General features: G+C 47.2%; 1 protein-coding gene across 6 annotated transcripts in view; it reads left to right on the top strand.

Annotated features, from left to right (window-relative positions):
• The window catches only part of ATP8A2 (ATPase phospholipid transporting 8A2), a 516648-nt gene that overhangs the window by 369812 nt on the left and 121835 nt on the right, over positions 1–25001 (top strand). For all 6 annotated transcript variants that reach the window (XM_067016712.1, XM_067016711.1, XM_067016707.1 and 3 more), the window contains 5 exons: positions 5674–5796; positions 7761–7839; positions 19908–19969; positions 20642–20698; positions 22541–22648. In XM_067016712.1, coding sequence (XP_066872813.1) covers positions 5674–5796; positions 7761–7839; positions 19908–19969; positions 20642–20698; positions 22541–22648 — 429 coding nt within the window. The remainder of the gene's footprint in view (positions 1–5673; positions 5797–7760; positions 7840–19907; positions 19970–20641; positions 20699–22540; positions 22649–25001) is intronic.

Raw genomic sequence — 25001 nt, forward strand, 5'->3', positions numbered from 1 at the left:
GTGATGAGAGCAGGGCTGAATTGATGACCGTTTATCACCTGTGCTTGAAAAGCTCCTCTGACCCCCTACCACATGGAAAGGGGCTCCAGGGCCTCCCCTTGGACAGATGGTTAACTTTGCAGGACTTAAAAGGGTTTTGAGTAGGTTAAAATGACCCGAGCGTTTCGGGGGAAATATACTGACTGCTCCAGAGTGATTTAGTGTTGCGAAAGGCCATCCCAGGCCCGCATCCGTACTTGTAATTAGAAGGCTGAGACCTAGGAGGCTGTGTTTAGCGCTAAGGACTGAAATACATGTCACTGGTTACACAATGAATGGATTTTAGGTTCTTTCCTTAGCACTCCGCTGTCTTGGGCAGTTCAGATTCATCCAACAAACTCAGATAGAGCGGCCGTAGGATGATGTTGGTCAAAATTGGGTCCCCAGACCACTCGCCTGAGAAAGCACCAGGATTTCTTTGAAGATGCAGATTCCCGAGCACCATCCTAGCTTAACGCAGAGTTTCGCGGAGGTACCGAGAAGCGAAACAAAAATTCAAATAAAACCTTCTAGCACTGGTTACCCACATTACAGTTTAAGACCCACGATGACCTCTGATCCCTAGGGTGGGGGATATGTTTTCTACCCTTTGTGTCCTCCAGATGAGAGAGAATATGGCAGCAGAGAAGTGAATTCCCAGGTGACATGGCCCTGTGACCACGGGTCCACGGTACCAGTGTGGGAGACGGTCACCGGGGAGTCGTAGCACGGTCGGGGCACCCACATCCAGTGGGGTCAGAGGGTCACTGGCCTCCACAGTCAATCACTGGAAGGACCAAAAATCTTTTGAGGACTCGGAAGTCTGCCCCCATAGCAATTGTGTTGGTAACTTTTGTTTGACATAAAGAGATACTTAGAGAAGAGTTGCAAAAAAAGAGTACAAAGACCGGTATACCCAGACTCATCAATTATTGGCATTTTGCCTACCATCTGTGTCTCTCTCAAGACACGCACACGTGTGCACACCTATGCTCGCGTGCACGTACACGCCAACGCATATATTTCGGACCCAGTTGGGAGTCAGTTAAGACATAATGCCCCTAGTGTCCATCCTTTAGTGGCTAGCTGGACCATTCTCTTACATAACCACAGTATAATGATCAAAATCATAAAATTTGCCATGGATATGATACTACTGTCTAATCCACACTACCCCGTATTCCAATTTTGTTAGTACTCTTCTGTTGAGCGTTTGCTTCAAGTTTGCTTCAAGTCCAGGTCACTCCACAGAGACTCAGTGCGAGAGGCAGTTTGTGACATCTGAGACATTGCTACTGACCCCTCTTTCTGGGCTGGAGTCTCCCTTGCCATTTTCTTTTTTCTTTTCTTTTTTCTTTTCTTTAACATCTTTATTAGCGTCTAATTGCTTTACAATGGTGTGTTAGTTTCTGCTTTACAACAGAGTGAAGCAGTTCTATCCCTTGCCATTTTCAAGCAGTATTGCTTTTTTCCTTTTTGGTACTTAGCGCTTCATGTTTGATTCCCCAAGTCAGCTAAAGTAGAAAGTCATCGTTTCTCAGTCTAATTCTCAGAGCAGATTACATAGCATTGAAACTCCTCCGTCTCCCAAGGTCATGAATCAATGCCATCCTATTTAGATGCTCGTTATGTCCATAGTCAAATTTCTACATCATTTTAGGTTATGAGTAGAATGAGACTAAAGAGGCCACCAGTGACAAAAGCTACCACGAGCCAATGGATTTTAGCGACATTTTACCCATTTTTTAGGGAAGAGATAACCCTTTTTAACACTGTTTCAGAAAATATATCCTCCTTAATTTTCAAGCCAGCAGAGTTTCAAGAAAACTGAGCCAGCCTTACTTTTAAACATAAAAATTGTAAATAAGGTATCAGCAAACAGAATTCAACAATGTATCAGAAGAATAAAATATTTGACAAAGAAGCATTTCTTTCAGGAATACAGGAGGCTCAACATTTTTAAATGTTTCTAAGTATCACTGTATCAGCCAAAAAAAAGAAGAAAAACGTGATCCCATCAGTAGATGGTGCAAAAGTCTTTGAGTCAGTTCAGCTGCCAGTTTCAAAATAAGGACCCTAAATAATATAGGAAAGAAATAAGTCAATTAACTATAATGCAGACTGTTTATTAAAAAACCAGTAGCATATTGCCATAAATGGTAAAATTCTAAAATGACTTCATTTCACATACGAAACTAGTCAGGGATTCCTGCCATCACTATATAATTCAGCATTGTTTTGGAATTTTCAGCAACTGCCAAGAAAATTGAATAACTGTTACAAATGCTAGGAAAAAGTAAAATATTTCTGTGCTTATACAAATATGTGCACCCAAAATGGCCATGTTAGATATGTTCGTATATGACTGTACATCCAAAAAACCCAAAACATACCAGTAAAGAAATACTAGAATTATAAGAAAATTTGATAAGGTGGCCAGATTCGTCATAAATATATAAAAACCCATAGTTTTTTTCTGTCCTGGCAATCACTAGCTTGTTTTTTTTTTTTTTTAATTCTAACCATGAGCACTTAGAAATGCAAGGAGAATAATAATTCCTTTCAAAATAGCAATTAGAATTATACGTTTCATAGGAATAATTTTTATAGTACCCACATGAAAAACACCCAAAATCTTACCTAAGTATATGCAACAAGATTTAACCAAATGGAAAGTCATACTATTTCCTTGTATGGGAAGACTTAGTATCATAAAAAACTTAGTATCAACCCTTCCAAAATTAGTATATAAATCTATGTGATTCCATATAGGATCCCAATGGATGATTGTTTGGGGGGTGGGGGGGAGAAGGGAATTGCATAAAATGGTATTAAGGTATGAATGGAATTAACAGGCGTCTAAGAATAAATATGCAAAGCATGTTCAGAAAAGACCAATCAGAAAGGTAGACTTATCTGAACATCTGACTATACTGTAAAGCTGCCATAACCACATCAGTGTGATACTGACAGAGAACTGGACAGATAACTCAGAGAACTTAGCACTAAAGTTGGTGGTCCAGGGAAATATACATTTTTTAAAAGTAAGAGTCAGCATCTTTAATTTTTCAAGCTGGAGAGTATTAAATAGAATCTAACAATCATTGCTGATGATTGTAACAATCATTGCCGCTGCTGGGAAGCAGGGAGAAGACTGTTGTCCTTTCTGAAGGGAGAGATAAACAATGGGAACCTTTTCGGAAGGCAGCCAAGCAGCATCCTCTAAAGTTTACAATACATGTATTTGTTTTACCCTTACAGACCTACTTTTGGGAATCTTTCACATAGAAATGAAAGGTAAAGGATAGATGTTACAATACGTTCTAGGTGTTTATTACATGATGTTTGTGGCAACGAAGAACTAGAAATAACATGAATGCCTGTCCATAGGTGATCACGGTTGAAAAACTATGATCCATCCGTACTATGAAATATTATGTGAGCATGAAAAAGGCTGCTTCGGGGTCAAACCCAGGGTACTTGGGGACTGCCCATGGTGTATTGTTTAATGAGAAAAATAAGATGAAGAGAATGTGTTTGATGTCTTTGTTTCTGTAAAACAAATAATGATCCCGAGCAGTGTGTGTGCAGAGGGGGAAGGGGTATGCTACAAGCTGGGTGAGAAATCTGGTAGGTTGTTAGCCTGGGGCTGTGATGGGGGAGAGAATTTGAAGTGGGTGGAAGGAGGAAGTCAAGTGAAAAAAAGGAAAAGAAAAAATAAAGCTGGCTGTGTAAACAGTATGCAGATAGCTTCTTTAACCAAACAGTGAGGGCGGCTTTATATACGGAGTGGGCAGAGCTCTTGAGATGCTTGTGGGGTGCTTTCCTGTAGCGTCTGTTACTGTGAGACGTGAATGCCGCCACTCTGGATCTTTTTCTCCCTGAAATCTGTAGAACATTGACATCCCAGGGCTGTTTTCCTCTCCGCTCCCGGTGAAGATGGAGCTGCTGGTGAGTTTCACGGGCCTCACCCCACCGCAGCTCTGGTTGCTTTCTCCCAGCAGACTTGGAAAAGGCTGACCGACTCCTCTGGCCGGATGTTCAGGCTCCTGGGAGCTGGTGTGCAATGAGAACTCTCGCAGAGACACACGTCCAGTTCCCACGGCCCTGTCAGCTTGCTGGGCTTGTGGCTACAGATTTGCTTGATGCTGATGCAGAGTAGAGAGCGAGCCGTGCACACACCCAAGGAGAAGGCGGTCCTCGGGTCTGCCGCGCCGCCTGGGCTGGATGGCGTGCTTGTTCCAACCCTCTTCTTCAGCTATGTCACACGCTGTAGAGGACAGGGAAAGGTTAACAGTCTTAGATAGCACCCTCCAAGGGACTTCCCTGGTGGCGCAGTGATTAAGAATCCGCCTGCCAATGCAGGGGACACGGGTTCGAGCCCCGGTCCGGGAAGATCCCACATGCCGCGGAGCAGCAAAGCCCGTGCACCACAACTACTGAGCCTGCGCTCTAGACCCTGTGAACCACAACTGCTGAGCCTGTGCACCACAACTACTGAGCCCGTGAGCCACAGCTACCGAGCCCATGTGCTGCAACTACTGAAGCCCGCATGCCTAGAGCCTGTGCTCCACAAGTGAAGCCACTGCAATGAGAAGCCCGCGCACCGCAACGAAGAGTAGCCCCCGCTCGTCACAACTAGAGAAAGCTTGTGCACTGCAACAAAGACCCAATGCAGCCAAAAATAAATAAATAAGTAAATAAATTTATTTAAAAAAAAAAAAAAAGGGAAGCACCCTCTGCCCAAGAGCTCGTCATCCTGAGAGGTCATTCTGTCTCCATCCCGGCCTTGTCTTGTGCCGTGTCCCTAGCCAACCGCCATCCTGAACGTCCTAGAGCTTCCCCACTAACATGCTCTCCGTGTCTGTGCCTCAAAGCTTTGTGCCGGGTGCTCCTTTCACGGGGGTGCTTCCCTCTGCATCCGTCCCACCCAGATCCCTTACCATCCTGCCAAATCCTGCAGGTCCAGTACCTCCCAGGGCAAAAGCTCTTCAGTTCAAGCATCTTCCCTTGGATCCCCCTCTCCTCTCCCCCGGGAGTGATTTTGCAGAGTGCTCTGTTTTACGTTTGTCCTATGCCTGTTGCCAGCTGCCCCGTCCCCAGCTCTGCAGCAGACGAAGTTCCTAGCAGTCAGGGACCTGCTTCCTCGCCTTCTGTTTCTAAGTCTCTCTCTCCCTGGGGATTATCACAATACCTGGCCTATCAGCATTCCCCTTAAAAGTCCATCGAATGAACAAGTGGGGGGAGGTGCATAGCGCTTCCGGAAACGTGAGTGTAAAATCAGGACGGAAAGTTGCAAACGGGGCCTCAGCACTTACGGGAAATCACTGCCACACCGCACAGAGCTCGCCAGGGTAGGATTCGAAGTCACAGCTCGTCTACAAAGGAGGGCAGTTGCGACGGGAACGAGACTTCTTGGCCAATCGGGTACTTAGGACGTCGTTTTCAGTGCTCGGTGTATTCATTTTATGCTGATGAGACAGCGGTTTGGAGTGGTCTTCCGTTTGTTTGTCGGGAGGGTGTCCGGGGAGTCGTGAATCCGTGAACCTCAGGTTTGGACCCGACCGGGAGTTAAGTCATCGCCGCGTAGACCTGAACCTCGGGAACCGCGTGAGTGGAAGAGCCTCTGGTGACGGCTCGTTGTTGTCTGTGCAGATTTTCACGGCGCTGCCCCCCTTCACGCTGGGCATCTTCGAGAGGTCGTGTAGCCAGGAGAGTATGCTGAGGTTCCCGCAACTCTACAAGATCACCCAGAACGCCGAGGGCTTCAACACCAAGGTGAGCCACGCGTGCGCAGGGCCCCTCGGAAGGCGCGGGCGCCGCGGCGCTGCTACCTGCTCACAGGGGGCGTTGGAAGGGAGGGGGGGGGGCGGGTCTCTCCCGGTATCGCAAGCCCGGTGAATTCAAGCTGCCACATCGGGAAGGAGGCATCCATCCCTTCCTGTTCAGTGACGCCTTCTGCTTCCCTACGTGGGCCCCCCGTGACCGTGTGGCCAGCGGCCCGCACGCCCCGGGCACTGCAGGATCCAATCGTCCCCCACCCCGTAGAGCCCTGTCGCCTGGCACGGCCCGCCCTCCATCACTGCCTGGTTCTCGGGGACAGGAAAATGTCCCTTTAGCCAGGGAGGAACATCGGCCAGAGGTGAACACAGGAGTCGAGTCAGGCGTGGGTGTCATTTTCGGTCTGGAGGACCAGGAAAGAGAGAACATCTAGACAGACAAGGAGTAGGCAGTCCCGAGATGAGCCGGGCTTAGGTGTCACAGGGGTCCCGCGATCGGGAGCGGCTAAGGGCTCCGGTGTGTCGCTGACCCGCCAGCCGCGGCTAGAAGGGCAGAGGTGAGGGCCCCCGGCGGAGGGGGAAGTAGGTGCCCGGCTGGCTTGGGAGGCACAGCCGCCCACGTGCCTGCATCGCCGTGTTTCCGTCTCCGGTGTTTGTGCGGGAAGGGATTCGGAGGCTGGCACAGAGGCTCGAGGCCCGGCTCAGTTAAGACCGGTTGTGTGCGTGATTAGCCTGCGTGGACAGCAGCCGAGGCTCCAGGGAGGATGCACGGGAGTCCTCGGCAGAGAGCCATCTCCTAAGGCTTTGTTTTGAGCCAGGTGTCGAGCTTGTCGTCCTTCAGGGCCGCCTCCTGTTTGGGAGAGTGTAACAGGCGTGTCCACATCTGGAACAAACACAAGGGGATGCTGCTGGTTCTAGTGTGTTCCATGCACAAGGAGACAGCGCTGACGAATCGTATCGGCCCTTGTTCACCGTGGCCCTGTCGATGGGAAATATGGCCTGTTTATTCTGCATTGTTTCTGTGAATCGGTGTTTTACGGAGTTTGAATTCAAAGGCCATGTAAGGAGGGAGGGAGGGAGAGGACCCATTGGAAAGGCAGCCGAGCTGAGGACGCGCAGAGACTGATCCGCAAGCATTTTGAAGACCTGGGGGCGGCGGGGGGGGGGGGGGGGGACAGGGGTCATACAGAGGGCAGGGAGAAGATAGGAAACAAAGGAACATTTAAAATCGGAAAATCCCACTGTCTTATAATTTCTCATTATGTTCTGTTGTCCCATCACTACTTAAGATCCAACTATATATATGACAATTCCCAGAACAATTTGTAGATTGTTAAATAAACTCAATCTGGCTTTAGTGATTCTGTCATCTCAGAGTTAAAAAGATGATTGAAATGCATTTACGAAACTATAAGTTCGAAGAAACTAAACTTCATGTTTTTTTGTTTGACCTTTCAGGTGTTAAAGAGAATTTTTAAATGTGAATGATATTCATCTAAATCCTAAAAACTGAAAAATTGAATGGGAGGGATTTTCAGGGGTAAAACAAAAGAGTGAGCATGCTGTGTAGGAATTTACATTTTAAATGTTTTTCATGCTTTCAAAAGTATGGCTTCGGTCTCTTCATTAACAGTTTGACCCAATACCCTTTCCCTGGATGACTGTAAAATGTGCTCTTTCTTTCCGTTCTAAAGGAAATGGTTCATCATTTATTTTTTGGATGTGGATAGATGGTGTGTTGTCCTGTTCATATGTGAATATCTCTTTAGGTCTTTGTACTAGGGTAATATTATCTGGAGATAGCCCAGTCATTGGTATGTAAAAGTGAGGAAATTGGGTGATTTTTCGCTTTCCGGAGCTGGGCATCGCAGCCTTCATCCCTGACAACGGGGGGGCTTGTTGAGCTACACAGAGGTCAAGAGTGCGGGCAGCTCCTGACTCCCTTGGTTTGTTTTGCCTTAGGTTTTCTGGGGTCACTGCATCAACGCCTTGGTCCACTCCCTCATCCTCTTCTGGTTTCCCATGAAAGCGCTGGAGCACGGTAGGTGACGGCTTCGAGATCCAACTCTCAGCAGGTAGCTTTGCAGACCCTCAGTGCCAGTTGTTCATAATTTTTTTCCCCAGTTCTGCAGACCCAGGGACCACGGGAACAAATGTCAAAAGAAAAACATACAAAACATGTGATGAGAACACTCTCTGCTTAGTAGCTTGTAGGTTTCACCCATTCTGGCTCTGAGAACCCATTTTCTTTCCAGTTGCCTGGAGAATTTAAATACTAGGAATTCTAAACTTTATTTTTAATAACCATTTGAGTCAAGGATCTTGAAGAAAAGCACTGTCCTATAATGAAACATCGATGCCTCTTGTCGACGAGTTTGAAATTTTCTGTTAATCACGTGGGCTTTCGTTTTCCAAGCTTGACACACCTCTATGCCAAATAACTCAAATCTCGTGAGAGTTTTATTTTATGCCCAGTTTTCTGAAAGTCTCCTGTCCTTGACGTACACTTTTCAAGCAAACGTTTAAAGCTTGCTGGAGGACCGATTCTCCCTGTTGGTTTCAGTCTTTCCTAAGCTGAAGGAGGGTGTATTCGTTCATACTTCTTAATACATCCGAAATGTGACGTCTTAAAGAGACATACCTTTTAGTCTCGAAAAGTGAAAATGTATTACAAGAATGCTGCTCTTTTACCCCTCTCAAATCATAATAATACCCCTGGGGAAAATGACTCCAAATGTTGACTAGACAAGGCCATTTATTGTACAGAGAACCAACAAATAACAGAGTTTCCAAGCTTCCTTGTGTCTGTCGGTGTTTTTTTTGTGCTTCAGATGGACATGATTCATCCTTACGGAAGTGCTTTAGCCTGTCAAATATTGACAGAGAAAATGCATGCACAATGAATGTGTTATGCCCTATGACCTTTTCTCTCAGTTTCATCCGATGCCCTTTTCCTTCAAGGGTCCCTAAGTCTCCAGATCAGAAAATACAATTTTCTGCTTCCAGCCCCACCCCCGAAGGGGCATTCTAGTGGAATCATTCTCTTTTAACGAGAAAGCTTTCCTGTGGTTCATCTTCACTAATAGTGGATTTAATTTCCTTTGAAATGGTTTTGTGAGGAAGGGCTTAAAATATAAGAGTGTTGACTGTGCAGTGCCTGCCTTTGGACTCACAGAAGTTTTGCAAGATGGTCATTTACTCGCCTGCCTCACAAGGAGCCAGCGTGGTCCGTTTTCAGCAAAGACGATGGTTCTCTGGTCCTGAGTCATGACTTTGTGCTTTGAGATTGTGGCTTGTAGTTGATGTTGGGATCATTGTTGTTTACCTAGATTCCGTCATGTAAATCCATTCATTCTCCTAATGTGGTCTGTGCTTAAAAGGGGGTAGACTCCCAACAGTTACTAATTTATACCTACGAGATATCACCAGATGAATTTCAAGTTGCTTTCTATCACCCTTACCTGCTTCCCTCAGATTAGCGTTTTGCCAAGCAGCGAAAGGATGATTTTTTTTCCCCCATCTTTAAAATCATTATCATCATCATTTTCAGCATCATTATTTCATCATGTGCCTTCGGCATAGAGCTTTTCTTCTGGTTGTGTTGTAAGCAGTAACCTTTCGAGTGAAGCCGTCGAAGGTGAAATAAATAGCGAACGTGAAGCGTATCTGGCAAAGAACAACAGGAGGCCAGCCGGTGTGCTTGGTCACTAGTTGATGTCCTCTCTCAAACGGAATGACTGTTTTAGGATTAATTTCTAAACGCCCACTATTAATATACAACAAAATGATTATTGTCCCTTAGCGCTATTTGTTCCTTATGCCTGAGACACCGTGGCAGCTTCTAAGGGTGGTGGGTAAATGAATCAACGCGGGTCTCACCTTCAAGGAGTTTGTAGTCTGGTAAGGGAAGTGGGCAGTTCTCTCGCAAGGCAGAAAATCATTCTCAAGTAAAATACAGGTAAAGTGCCCTCGGATTGTAGAGGGCTGAGAGAGAGGTGCCGTTCATTTGGGGCGACGCATGGCTCATTCGAGGAGGTAATGTGTAGCCTTAGCCTGAAAGTCCAGGCAGAGGGAGATGTGGAGGGTTGGAAGGAAGAGCCAAAGGAAGGGGAGCCATTCAAGACAGATGGGGAGAGCTTGAGGAGGTCACATCCCTTCCAGGGTGGAAGGCAGGGAAAGGTTGGAGAAGGCAGGTGAAAGCTGGATTGCAGAGGGCTTTGAACGCGATGTTAAGAAATCGGGACTTGCTTTGCAGGCAGTGAACAGTCAGGAGAATTTAGACCAAGGCAAGTCTTGTGATCAGAGCAGTTTTGGGGACATGACTCCATCGTGTCTCGTGAAGGTGAATGGTAGAAGGCAAAGAAGGTGGCAAGAAGCCTAGTTAGGTTTCCGGCTCAGCCAGGGGAGCTTAAGGGAGGGTTAGACCCGGGGACTGGGAATGTGTTTAGAGAGGAGGGAACATGTTTAGAGAAGAACTTGTTCAGCAAAATTGCTGCAGACCTATGATGCGCCAGGCGCCGAGGGTGCGGTGGACATAAGAGCATGTCTTGCTCTCTGGGGGCTTCCGTAGGGTCAGAGGTGACCATCAGGAATCACACACACAATTGCTGAGCGGCCAGTGCGCTGCGCCCTGCAGGCTGCAGGGGGAGCTTGTAATACCGGGACAACAGCCTAGTCTAGCGGGTCAAGGAAGCATCTTCTCCAAGGAAGCGATACTTCAGTTCTTAAAAGACGAACAGGGGGTGATCCAGTAGGGCCGGGAGGTATGGGTAAAGGCGGGGAGAAAGAGCATTCCTGGCCAGGACCGCAAGCACACATGGCTGGTGCTGCCGGGGAGCTGGGAGAGCCCGTGGGCAGCGGCCCCCACTGGGGTGGGGGGCGGAGGGCGGGACGCAGGACCTTGTTCAGCCTCTGGTGAGCGTTTCCGGACACGGAGCATCCCCGGCCCTGGACAGTGAACCCGCCCACAGACACCCTTGTCCCTCTCCTTGTGCAGCTATGAATCAGAACACGTCTGCACACCTTTCCAGCATCCCCTCTGGGTCTGCAACAGCGTCCCTAGTCGAGAGAGCGGTAGCGTTCTGGGTGTTAGGTGACAGTCAGATCACCAAAAGCCATATGGGGACTTGTTTTAGTGAAGGGTTTAGGGTAGGAGAGTTACACCGTGGGACTTAACTCTGAGGAAGGTAAGACAGCCGTGTGGAGAAGTACACGGGGTCTGGCGAGAGCATGGATTTTGTGTGTTTGTTTTTCCGGCGGGGGGACAGAAGGAAGCCAGAGGTGAACATCAAGAGAGCTTATGCGAGTTTGAGAAGAGCCGGGATATGGCAGCTGACTTGATTACGTATGTGCTGATTGTGCTAAATATCAATGCGCTCCTGTTACACTTTGAATCGCCCCTTAGAAGGATGCATTCACCCTGCTCCCAAAGAAGCGGAGCAACGGAACACCGGTTTGAGACGAGCTGGGGCACTTTCAGGGCATGGGGACCCCGATCTCACAGAGCAGTGCCTTTGGGCCCCCCTCCAGCCCCGAGGCCTGCTGGAAATTGTCCGTCAGACACGTGCCACGCTGAGAGCCCTGAGGGGCTTTGCTTGACCGGGGGCTGAGGTCTACAGAGCAGCTTTGTTCCATCGTTTCATGCTCTGTGGACTGTGTCGCGAAGACGGTGGATTTTACCAGGAGATTCTCTCCGGTCTCCATGGAGACAGGCTTCGGTACATGCCGTGCTGGTCACTTCCCAGCATCACCGTTGGGAAGAAACGTTTCTGCGAAGGTGTGAGCCTGTTGTCCATTCCTTAGGAAGCTTCCAAGAATTTTGCTTTGCTTATTTTTGTGTGGCTTTGGATAGAATTTTCAAAGCAGTCCTTGGCTGATGGAGTTGGTGATGATTCATTTCAAGCTTCAAAACACACTTTTCCACTCCGGCAATTCCGTAAATCAGAATTCTTCCAACCATCACAACCGTACGCTGAGCGGCCACGGCTGGCCTGTAGCTCCCACCCTTTGATCTGAAACGTGAGTTTAGGTTAAAACCAGAGACATCACCTTTGCAGGGACCGAGATTCATCAAGACCTTGGTGTCAGGACACACTCGGGCTTTCCGTTGGTGTATCCAGTCTGCATATTTGAGCAGCCCTCCTTGAAGTGGAATGTGGTTATTGGCAAAAGGACGTAAAATCCGTTTTGACTTAAAAAAAGGAAATTTTCAGATTTTTCTTGATGAGATTTCAGAGGGAGGTGATGGGAACATACTCACCAGCAGAGAAAAATTCCCGAAAAACATGACTCTTGGTTCTTCACACTGTGCGCCCTCTGGGAACCATTCCCTCCTCTTTCTAGAAGAAGAAATACCATGCGGATAATTATTTGCACTGATTAAGCAACGGGGTCTCTGAACATTCTTGGAGAAGGCTATTTTACACTTTTTAGTAAACGTGCTACTGTAAGACGAGGCATGTTTTATAAACTGAAGTAATAGTGCACATGTATAAGATGAGATGTTAGGGTACTTCTCTCTGCCTGTGCCATTATTGGGTCATTTAAGCTTGAATTATTTATGACCTATACCTATTACCGTAAACTTGGTGATTTTATATCATGTCAGTTTCGTGTTAAGCTAAGTTGGGGCATGACTGCCATTGTCTTCCGAGATTGCAGCTTCTTAAAATCAATTACTCATTCACTGAAAAAAAAAAAAAAAAAAGGTAAGTGGGTGTGTCCTCTGTGCAGGTCAGTATTGGTAGATGGTAGTGTACATAACAGGCAAGTTCCCTGCTCTCGTGGAGCTTACGCTGGACAAGGCAGGACTGAAGGAAAAGTGTGTCAGGAGGACCGTCAAGGTCAAATGGAGTGCGTACCAAGGACCACTAACCTGGTTCCAGCTTTAAGGATGGCCCCCCGGAGGATGTGACAGCATAGTTGAAGGATAGGCACGTGCAAGCTAGGAAAAGAGGAGGGAGGGAGGGGTTTCAGGTTACGGGAAATAGCATGGGGTGAGAGGGTGTGACTCCTAGTCAGAGGAGACACCTGTGCGTGGAGGACTCGGGGGGCAAGGCTGTGAGACTGCCCGCCTTGGGAGGATAAAGGATGGAGACCAAGGAATCAGACCATTTCCAGCCCGTTGGGACAAGTGAGCCTTTTGTAGTATGAGTTTACTGGGAGCCATTGGTGGGTTATAAGCGGAGAACCATGTATCTGATGCATTTTAGTGTGACCACACCGGCCGATGACTGTTGACATCCGGCTGGTTGGCTGTTGTGGGGTCTTGTGTCGTGACCGTGTCAGAGAAGAGGATGGATTAGAGGGCTGCTTAGGAGGTAGAACTGGAAGGGTCTGATATTGCATTAATGAGGGCTTCCCTAGTCTCCCTGGTTGTACTGTGTCCTCAACCTGTCAGGAGAATTTGCTCTTCTGTCACAAAGCCTACCCGTAAAATACTATATTTTAAGGCATTTTAAAGTAAGGTACGGGAAACAAGAGCCGACATTTTCTTCCCATTGCCAAGTCACTGACCGTACTGTGTACCCATTTTAAGATCTAGGATAAATGAAAAAGATCCAGAGACGAACATTCAATGCTAAATGGGTCAGAAAAGGGGAGTAGTAACTCCAGGTGGCCTCTGCCATCTGGGAAGCAGGGTAGCATGGACAGTCACAAAATCCTGAAGCATATAAATGAAGTGAATGGAACTTGCTCACTAAAGACGAGAAAGACAGAACACTCTGGAAGCTTCTTGGATTTACACAAATGAAACTATAGCTAGCGTATAAATCTAAATCACTAGTCGCTAACCCAGTCACTGTAGTACATTCAAAACCAAGTTTCCAAATTCAGAACGTTGTCTTCTGTTCTGGTTAAACACAGTGAACTAGTAACGTGAAGTCCACCTCATGTGCCTACAGCACTGCTGTTTGGAAACACAGAATGGGGCAGGAGGGCCGTTGCTTTCACGCACTTAAACGTTTCTTACGTTTCAGTGTCTCTCTTAATAAGCTCTGGGCTACATATATTTTAAACAGTTGGGTTTGATGTAATGTTGGACGAAGCGTGAGCCAGAGTTCCCGGATTTCACCCATATAGCTTCTATTGGGAAGTTGAATCGAGGTGTATTAAGGTGGGAGTAGCTGCTACAACAAACAGCCCCCAAATCTCAGGGCCTCAGTCCAGTAAAGGCTTATTTCTGCCTCGTGTATCGATCGCACGGAGAAGTGCATTGTACATGGGTGTATGGACTGTATTTTCTTATTTTCTGCATTTGTGATGCCCTGATATTTGGGCCCGTGATCCTGGAGCGACTGTGCTCCCAGGGTTGGCTAATTCCTGGGGGGAGCAAACACCTGTCCCACAAGCATGCCTTTGCTTTGCAGCCAACCCTTCTGGCTCCCACACCCCCAGCCATCTCTGTACCTCACTCTCTCACACCAGGCCAGTATCCCCTGCCCTAAATCACCCCCGGGCCAGGTACCCCATAACTAGGGATCGACCTAAAACCCAGAGACTTGTTGAAATTATTTACACTATCTAATCCTGAGCCTAAACAGTGTACCTACCCTGCTTTGTCCATTTTGTCCCGTGAAAACCCCGCTAGAGGCTCTGGGCCATGCTCTCCCTTCCTGCCTCCTGATTGACCCTGGTGCTTTCCCTTGGCCCTGCCTGCCACCCCGTGCATCCTGTTTCTAGGGATCCGTGAGTATAAACTCCTTCCTTCACGATCATCACGTCCATGTCTTTCGACGCCTGATTAAAGCAAGCCCTAGTCATTCTCAATACGGTGGCCCCCCCTCAGGCCTTCACGTGGCGATGGGAGAGAGCAGGGAAGGACCGCTTGCTCTTAACCTTCTCTGGCAGGAGGCGATCCATCACTTCTGCTCATGTCTGATTGGCAAGAACTAGTCATCGGGCCCCACCTGGGTACGAAGGGTCGCGGAATGTCATTAGCCTATACTCCCGGGAATAAAAAAAAAAAATAGTCTGTGCCCACGAGGTGGCTGTTTGACATCGGCAGGCAATCGAGTTTACTTTCCATCATTTTTGCTTCCTTTTTAAAATCTATTTTTAGTAAACAGGAGTGAAAAAAGAGATTGAAATCTGAGTTTCGCCTCCTTAAGTTTATCCAGCAGAAATGTCAGAGAAAATCCAGCAAAAGGCTTATATAACCAGGAACTTAACCCAGTGCAGGTTATGAATGTAATTATAATCACTAACAGTTGTATAAACTCCACCTTTTAGCAACTCTTTCCAATAGTTTATACCACTCTTTACCAAGAAAGGAAAAAATAAATTTTCTCTTTGTGAATAGCAGAAAGAATTGTTTCAGTTGCAGTACAGACATTTGAGCAGGATGAGTTCTAAGCTTATTTGTAAATTAGCTGCTTGAAACTTGGAAGACACTTTCACTCTTGATATTCATCTAATAGTAGCCGGCTGGCATCATACCTCCTCTGAGCCTCCAGAGTCTTAAGAGGCCCCAGGGGTGAGATGGGGGGAATGGACAGCCTGATGAACATTGTGGAATCAGGCCTGCTCTGAACTAGTGCTGCTGAAGGTTCTAGAAGCAAAAGGGTGGGAGAAGGAAAACAGGAGGAACTTGGCGTCTGCTCTGCAGCCAGGATTCTTGGCAGGTGTCCTGACGTGGAGGGAATGGTGCCACCTCCCCTAATTCTCCGGATGGAGTCCTATGTGAGTGAGATACCTGTGATTTTTTTTTTTAACAAAGTTTTTATTTTTATTTATTTTATTTTTGGCTGTGTCGGGTCTTTGTTGCTGCCCGTGGGCTTTCCTCTGGTTGCGGCGAGCGGGGGCTACTCTTGGTTGTGGTGCACGGGCTTCTCATGCGGTGGCTTCTCCTGTGGCAGAGCACGGGCGTCAGTAGTTGTGGCCCGTGGGCTGAGTAGTTGTGGCTCACGGGCTCTAGAGCGCAGGCTCAGGAGTTGTGGCGCACGGACTTAGTTGCTCCGTGGCATGTGGGATCTTCCCAGCCCAGGGCTCGAACCCCTGTCCCCTGCATTGGAAGGCGGATTCTTAACCGCTGCGCCACCAGGGAAGCCCCACCTGTGATTTGGAATCCAAGCACTCCATGGATTCTTAACTGCACTAAAAACACACACATACGTTCAGCCCATCTGTTTTCCTGATTATGAAACCCTGTCTTCTCTGGCTGCACAGCACTATGCTATAACTTAGTCTTCACATTTTGCTTTTTGTCAGAGCCCTTTCTGAATACATTTTTGTGGTTTAGCTGGGCCGTGATGTAATGTGTTTAATGAGCATTTAATTGAAATGGCATCCTTATAAGATGTCATCAACCTGGCCCTCTGGAAGCATCTGAGGTAAGTTCCTTTATCATTCTGTTTAGAAAACGATACATACTTCTGTTACAGACCGTGGGTTTTCCCACAGCTATTTTCAGAGCGCTTTTTACGTGCAGCATCTGGGGTCATCACTACTCACACGAGGGTCCATGTGGCTTTGTCCCCATTGTTCACAACAGTCTGTTTCAGAGTCTGCGTTTCTAGACCTCATTTGGCTAAACCTACATCATGTCAGTCCCAGGATGCAACCGGATTTTGCAAATAATGTAAGTCTGGACGAACAGGCTCAGCGGCTGCTTTGGGTCTGAGGGTCCTGAAGCCAAGGCATTGTGTCGGCTTCTAAGAGAATGCCTGGCTCTCAGGACGCGGCTTCTAGCTCTCGTATTTTGTAACAATACTTTCGATGTATATGGTCGGCACCATCATTATATTAGGTTTGACACCGCATGTGGCCACAACTGGTCATTCTAAATGTGACTCAGTGCTTTATCCAACAAAGCAGTTGGGAAACTCTCTCGCTCTTTCAGGTTCTTTCCTCTGTGGAACTCCTTCCCTGGGCTTCTGGTCCGGCAGCGTTTCAGCTCTCATCTGGGTGGATGTGATCCTCAGCCTGCAAAGGGCTGGCTGATCTCACACCGTCCAGTGAGATGCCAGCGGTGCTGCCGCCACAGGCGGCCTGACCCTCCTTCCCTCTACCGTAGCTCTGCTGAGGCTTCGTGTGCTAACGCGAGGCTTCGTGTGCTAACGCGAGGCTTCGTGTGCTAACGCGAGGTTTCCGTCGGGAAATGCTCAGTGTCCTGCCGCTTAACAGAGGTCTGGTGAGATCACCTGTCTCCACCTGCACGTTTGGTGGATCTCTTTTACAGGGACCTTTTTTAGAACCTGGTGTGGTCTGGCCCCTGCGGACCTCACCATTCGGGCCACTGTACTGCTCCTATCCCACACCCCGCCCCGCCCTGTGCATCTCAAGGTTCTACCCCAGCAGGGCAGGAGTCCACCTCCATGCCTCTAGGCGGGCTGAGTCCTTTTGTACCTGAACTGTCCTTTCCCCTCTCTCTGCCCCCTTCCTCCCAAACATCCCTCTGTACCACCCCCTGCTGCTTTGTCTGCAGTAATCATCTTATCGTTTACATAGATGGTGGATAAATATTGTTCTGAAGGCTGGCTTGGAGACCCAATTACTCATCTTGGCTTGGGGGTTCTTTTTCTCCTATCCAAAAAAAAAAAAATCACTTGAGATTTTAAATATCCAACTAAAATGAAAACAGCTAAACCACAGGGAAGTTGTTTTCCTGAGTGGAGTGGTGGAATCGTAACCGTACTGTTGAGATTAAACAACAAAGTGGAAAGAAGTAATTTGTCAGCAGCACGCTTCAGGAATACACTGGACAGTCCAGACAGGCTTTTCCAGCCTTGAATTATCAACAAGCTGTATCTTATTAATGCGTTCATCTGCCAGTGGTGGTTTAGGAGTTCAGATCTTTTCTTCAGGAGGATGTTATTGGCAAATTTTAACAGGGAATGATGCCCACAGGTATTTGCCTCTAAAACAGTTGAAATACAGCCTTTAAGAGAATACTGTATTCCGTGGGAATTTCCCCACCAGGGCGGGCACAGCAGTGACTTGTGACTTGTCTAGTGGATGCTATCTTTTCCGAGGCTCTTGACATGTCCCAGAATCTCAAGTTAGTTTGGGAGATTCTCCTGCAAGGAATAAATTATTCCCAGGTGGTATTAGTTTCGATTGGGATAGGAGATGCTCCTTCCCAAGCGGAAAGCTAAAATGCAGTCTTGAGTGATCCTTCCAAAATGATGAGCTGAAATGGTAAACGTTATCTGAAGTGCATTCAGATTCGTTCAAGGGCAAACATATTATTTAATGCCAGTAGCATTTTACTGGCATGGCAAGGTAGAAATTAATGCATCATAAAATTCTAGAAGCTGTGGTTGGAAGATGTCCCTGGGTTTCACTGTCTGTTCCTTCTGTTCATGACAAATTGCCAGCAGGGTGGTCCGTGGTCTTCAGTGTCTCCGTGGAGATGTTCTCTTCACCGGTGAGCTCTCAGTCCCAGAGGTAATCACAGAGTTTGCCCACTTCAAAGGCCGTCAAGCGATGGCAGTTGCGTTCCTTTGTACCAAGGCCTTACCCTGTTTCTCTCCTGATGGTGTGAATTGTGAGGTCCCACCACACTCTCCTCCTCGGCCTGACCACAGAGGGGAGGGGGTTCCCTTCATTAGTCACTCTTTTCGTAAAAAATAAATTTATTCATTTATTTATTTTATTTTTGGCTGCATAGCGTCCTCGTTGCTGCGCGCGGACGTTCTCTAGTTGCGGCGAGCGGGGGCTACCCTGCGTTGCGGTGCGCGGGCTTCTCATTGCGGTGGCTTCTCTTGTTGTGGAACGCGGGCTTCAGTAGTTGTGGCACATGCGCTCAGTAGTTGTGGCTTGCGGGCTCCAGAGCGCAGGCTCAGTAGTTGTGGCGCACGGGCTTAGTTGATCCGCGGCATGTGGCATCTTCCGGGGCCGGGGCTCAAACCCGCGTCCCCTGCATCGGCAGGCGGATTCTTAACCACTGCGCCACCGGGGAAGCCCCAGATTAATCCTTTTTAAGTCAGTGGCCACCCTAGGATAACTCTCATGGTGCCCAGGAGCAAGCCCTGAGTTTAGGCCAGTACCTAACGCAGCCCGTGATGTCACTTTGTGGGTTCATCTGTCCTTATCCACACATTTACTTATCTAGAACTAGGAGAAAGGGCATGCCCTGTGGCTGGATGCAGGGCCCCACAATTACCACATTTTCCCTGTGATGGTACTTGATCCTCATGGTGTTTGCGAAAACTAAAAGGATCTTGATTCTTTAATAACCGTCAGATTCTTCAACAAACAGTTGGGTAAATCGGTGAGCCCAAATATGTGTGTACAACAGCTACTGGGTTGGAAATTTGAACAGAAAAATCCCTATACACTTGGCCTGTAGGCCACAGATGAGTATAAAAGAGAATAAAAGGGGATCGGCAGTGTCACCCAAAGAAACTATTTTCTGATCTTAAAACAGGCTTTGACCCCTCAGGGTCAAAACCAGACTTTGCACAGCAGGCTAGCTGCCCTGAACTAGACAATTCTCTTAGAGTCCTGCCTTAGTGATTGTTATGTGAATTGTAATAGTCATCCTTAGGAAGAAAAAGTTGGAAAGCTATAAAATTAAAGCTTCAGAATCCTAGTTGTACTGTCTAGGCGTCTCTCACTGGGTTGTTTGCATTCACCCATTTATAGACTCCAGAAGTTCACGTAGAAGTTGACAGAGAACACAAGTAGTGAATATTCTTTTAAATTCTCTGAGTTCAGTAATCATGCACTCATTCTGTATCATGTAGTTCTGCGGTTGGCCTATAATTCCAATTTAGTAAAAATTAAGGACAAATAGTAAATTAACACATGGAAAAGGTCTAATACTGGCACCCACTAAGATAGATTAACATGTTTCTATACTATTCCTTTTCCTAACTGACAAAAGGGAGATTTGAGTCTGTATGAAAATGTAAGTTTCCACACAGATCGAGTGTTTGGTTGTTTGGGTTGTAGGAAACCTGATTTTGTTTGTTTGCTTCATTTGGCAAAAATATAAGGTGAAAAATGCAGGGCTAGAAAAAGGAGGCATTAGAATCACAGACAACGCAATTTTCAAAATTCCCTTACATTTTGATACATGTCTCTAAAGTTCTGTTTTAGCATTCTGAATAAAATAGATTGCAGTGCCCTGCTCGGGAGGGTAATTGTAACCTCTTTGTTTTTCAGATACTGTGTTGGCCAATGGTCATGCCACAGACTATTTATTTGTTGGAAATATTGTTTATACGGTAAGTTTACCTGTTTATTGAATCTTTCTTAGATGGCACATGTGTGGGTTTTACCTCTCCCTTTATATGAAGCCTTTGTCGTTATGACTTATTTCACATCTTTAAACCATATATTATAGATTCCTTATCTTGCCTGGCAAAAGGGATAAAGCTGCTCTTTTCTCTTTCCTCCAAACTCTGTCTCCGTATCTCTATTCGCTATCAGTGGACAGGGAGCCAAGATTTGGCAACACTTAGAGCTCAGAGTGGTTGTGAAATGCTTACCTCGTATTTGAGTGAAGATTATGCAGAATTAAGATTTCTGGACAGGTGATCAGCAGATTTCCCCATTCAGAGGACCATTTCACATGTACTTGGCGGGGGGCGGGGGAGGGGAGAAAAACAAAACCAACGCCAAGGGAAGGTGATTTCTCCCCACAAGTCTTCCAAGCTAAGAAAAGGGCATTGTAACTATTACTTGTGAGAAGTCAGTCACTAAAATGAAGGCTTTTCTTATAAGAACCTGCCTGTAATTTTCCTAAAACTGACCCACAGAGAATTAGCTACCAGGATGGCACTTTCAAAGTCCAGACGCCACGGAGAAACTGCCTCTGGGGAGGATTTGGGATTTCTTCTGGGAAGTGAAAATAAGGGAAGATAACACATTTCCCAAATTCCTCTTTTCTTTCACAGTATGTTGTTGTTACTGTTTGCCTGAAAGCTGGTTTGGAGACTACAGCTTGGACAAAAGTAAGTTTTCTCTAGAATTATTTCTCTATCCACTATAGATATTTTTTATGGTGTAGTATCTTTTTAAGCCCCAGGAAAACAGTAAACAATATCTAGCTGTCTTATTTTAAATTTTGCATGTAAAAATTGTGGTTTGATCTTTATCAGGGCACATGTACAATCCAGAGTTCCCTGATGATTCATTTGCTGAGCACTTAATACAGTTCTAAGCTGTTAACAATCCCCTCATTTCCAATGTATATGTGCATTGTATTTTAAAAAAAAATGACACACAAAGAAAATACAGAAGGACAGAAAGAGGAATTTTTAATTTCCATAATTTTACCACCAAGAGATAGTTACTGTTAATATTTCCTGTATAATCTTCCAGACTTTGTTCTCTGTGTATATTTTTAATAAGACAGCATATTACAAAACACAGAGTCTGGGCTTCCCTTTTGGCGCACTGGTTAAGAATCTGCCTGACAATGCAGGGAACACAGATTCGATCCCTAGTCCAGGAGGATCCCACATGCCGTGAAGCAGCTAAGCCCATGCGCCACAACTACTGAGCCCGTGCGCCATAACTACTGAAGCCCACACGCCTAGAGCCCGTGCTCCACAATGGGAGCAGCCACCGCACCACAATGAAGAGTAGCCCCTGCTCGCTGCAACTAGAGAAAGCCCGCATGCAGGAACAAAGACCCAACGCAGCCAAAAATAAATTTAAAAAAAAATAAATCTATATCTATATCTATATATACACATATATGTACTTCTACAAGGTCATAGTTCATGATTAAAGAGTATTGACTTTTATCAATATCCCATCCCTTATTGAATCAGTCCCCAGTTTTGGACATTTTGGTTATTTCCAACTTTTGAGGATTATGGCCAATGTTTCACGTTCATCTCTGCTGTTTCGATAGGCTTCTAATTCTGTGCTCATTAATTGGGGGCGGGGTGGGAGGTGAACGTGGAAGCAGAGAATTTGTGAGAGACAGAGGCAGTGAATCCAGGTGAGAGGGCGTAGGGGCTTAGCCTGGGGCGTGAGGGGGTGGCGAGCGGCAGTCAGACTTTTTAAAAAGCTGACAGAGGCTCGTGACGGGTTCGATCATGGAGTGTGGCTGAAAAGAAGTCCAGGATCACCCCAGCAAGAGGACAGAGAAGAAATTCGCAACTCAGTAGATGCCCAAAGTGGTGTCCTTCAGGGATATAACTTTCCAAAGTTTTTAAAAGTTCTTTGGAAAATGAACAGTCACGGTCTCAAAATGTTAAACAGACCCCTCTTGTTCGTTTTGTCTGTCCCAGGCCCTCTTACTAGAGCAATGGCACCTTATGTATTCCGCTCCAAAGTGGAGCGAACGCTGGCGAGGGGCAGAGAGGAGCCTGGTAACACTGTAGCGTGGGTCTACAGGACGGCCAGCTGTGGTGGAAAAAGCACTTTCCTCTTCAGGATAGTTTGGGGCCACTAGTTACTTAAACTCTCGACCGGTGTCTAGTAGAAACCTTTCCATAAAGAAAGGTGGCGTGGGGGCTTCCCTGGTGGCGCGGTGGTTGAGAGTCCGCCTGCCGATGCAGGGGACGCGGGTTCGTGCCCCGGTCCGGGAGGATCCCACGTGCCGCGGAGCGGCTGGGCCCGTGAGCCGTGGCCGCTGCGCCTGCGCGTCCGGAGCCTGTGCTCCGCAACGGGAGGGGCCACAATAGTGAGAGGCCTGCGTACCGCAAAAAAAAAAAAAAAAAAAAAAAAAAAAAAAAAAACAAAAGAAAGGTGGCGTGGACCCAGGGCTCCTGCAGCGGGTGGTGGTCAGGTGGCTACTGGGTCAGCAGAGAACCTGCCTGAGTGTCTCTTTTCTCCTGTAGTTCAGTCACCTGGCCGTCTGGGGAAGCGTGCTCATCTGGCTGGTGTTTTTTGGCATCTACTCAACCATCTGGCCCACCATTTCCATTGCTCCAGATATGAAAGGACAGGTCAGTGCTATTAACTGTGCGCCGGCTTTCCGTGTCTCAGGACAGGATGGCGTTGCCTGCTTGCGTCAAAATGTATCAGGTGGGAAACAAACCAAATCAAAGCCCCTGGAAGAGGTTGTCCGGGCGCCAGAAATAGCCTTGGAAATTTTAACTGTTACATAAACTGTCGACTTCAATCCTCTGACCTACCCAGCGTGTCCACATTTCCTTAATGAATTGCATGTTAATTACAGGTCTCATGCGTACGGTTCACGGACTTGGAAAACGGGAGATGTTTTGAGTCATTCATAACCCCATGATTATGCTGATTGTACTTTCGATGTTGGGTATTATTATACTTTGATTAGGTGATAATTAGTTACCTGTGAAAGATAGATCTAACCATTCTGTTAACCAGATCATTCATTAAGCAGAATATCTCATTGTTCATCTCTTAACTGGAGAGGCTGAGATTGAAGACCTTTACGCTAAACTCTAAAATCCTTTAGATTTTTTTTTTTCGTCTTTTATATTACCCTTGTCCAGTGTTTGAGATGGAGCCATCACTACTGACCCCCGGGATCTTAGCATTCCTCGGGATCGGGTCTGAAGAGGACCTTGAAAGCCCTGGGTTCCAAATGCCCTCAGTTTACAAATGAAGCTGTAAATTTTGTTTTACGGGGAAATTTTTCAGGGTTTACAAAAGAATACGTGATTGGTAGTAAAGGGACACAGAATGTTTATGAAGACATTGCATTTTCTTTTTTCTTTACATTTGAACTCCTTTGGAGGACCTCTGCGCTGGCGGTCCCTGGCAGGGCGCGTCCCTCTTCACAGGGCAGGCAGTCGTGTGGCAAGGGCAGCGTCCTGTCTCTAGTCCGTTCCCCGGGTTCCCAGGACCCCGAGTCTTCCAAATGGCCAGAAGCCTACTCGCCAGGCCTGCCTGGTTCTCTCCCGTGATCCAGGCCCAGAGCGCACCCTTGGACCCAAGGACAGCTCTCTGTAAGGGGCTGATGTGTGCTGGGTCCACTGGAGGTTTGCTCTGGGCCACCCACCCACGTTTGCATGAGGACGCTTGTTCCGTGAGTCAGAACCAGTCGTGGGAAGAGAAGGACCGTGGATTGGGGGCTTCTGCTGGTTCCTGCCCCAGGACTGCATATTTCAGGGGCAGGCCTATGCGTGGCACATCAGGCCACTATCTTTGCCTCACTTACTCTGCAGAAATGAGCCCAAGCTCTGGGCCTCCCCAAGTCTAGATACATGCCCAGCAGCTGTTCCATGTGAGGTCGTACTGGGTGGGCTGCTTGCCTTTTTTACTTGGTGAATCCACTGATGTACCCCAGGGTATCTGGGACCTCCTCTGAGTGTGGGTGCTGAGCAGACAGATGTGTCCTACAGGGGTGGCTTGTGTGTCCCCGAATGCATGGTTGCCTTCTCTAAGGCGTGAGGACAAACACATAAACACACTTTTCAGTTCCTTTCCAAATACAAGCGATGGAGGAAATTACAGAGCATTGAATGAATCAAGAAGATCGTTTTGTAGCAAAACAAGCATTTCCCAGCAAAGATACTTTGTTCACTTAAATCAGTTCTGTTTTAAAGCAAGAAAAGTATCCACAGTCATGATCGCTTGGTAAGGTTTGGTGCCTAGATTATCTGCGTCCCGGTCTTTCCTTTTGGTTAAGGATGGCTGTGGCCCGATGAGTATTTCATTTGAGGGATTTTGTGATGCAGGACGATGAAAGGCGCCAACTGCTCTGGACAGTTTCCGAAATTAGCGCAGAGTGACAGCTGATGGGATGGAGTCAGCTGACAGGTGACTGGCGACAAAGCCCACCACTTTGACAGCCCCTCCCCGTCCCCTCCGCGGAGGGGCGCTCCGGTGACCCCTCTGTGTACCCCCGGCACCAGGGACTCCAGTTCAGACACTGAGATGGTCACCAGCCCATCGGGAGGTTGACTTTTGAAGTGCGGAGGCGCCGTTTACGCTGTAGTCACGGACACGCCACGTGTTCGGTGTCCGCGGTGCGTGCCCGTGTGGTTCGGAGGCCCAGCATCATGGTGAAATTTCCATAGTTGGGGAGTTCCCGGAAAAATCGAACGAGCTATTCCTACCATCCAAAAGCAAAGAAATTGTAATGTTAAATCACATTTCACATGGGTATAAAACGAAATTTTTTTTAACGTAAACCACGTCGTTTCAACGTTTTGGTTGGTTGGTCTGTTTGCACGAGGCAAGTGATGTTGTTTTGAAATCAGCCATCGCTGGCTGAGACTGAGGTTTTCATTAGACACGGAAGGAGATATTACTGTAGTTTTCACATCCCGGGGCTGCTGGGTGGGTAATCCGCTGTCTGTGTTGAAAGAGCTCTTT

This window comes from Kogia breviceps, chromosome 16 (assembly GCF_026419965.1).
Source record: "Kogia breviceps isolate mKogBre1 chromosome 16, mKogBre1 haplotype 1, whole genome shotgun sequence".
Taxonomy (NCBI): Eukaryota; Metazoa; Chordata; class Mammalia; order Artiodactyla; family Physeteridae; genus Kogia; species Kogia breviceps.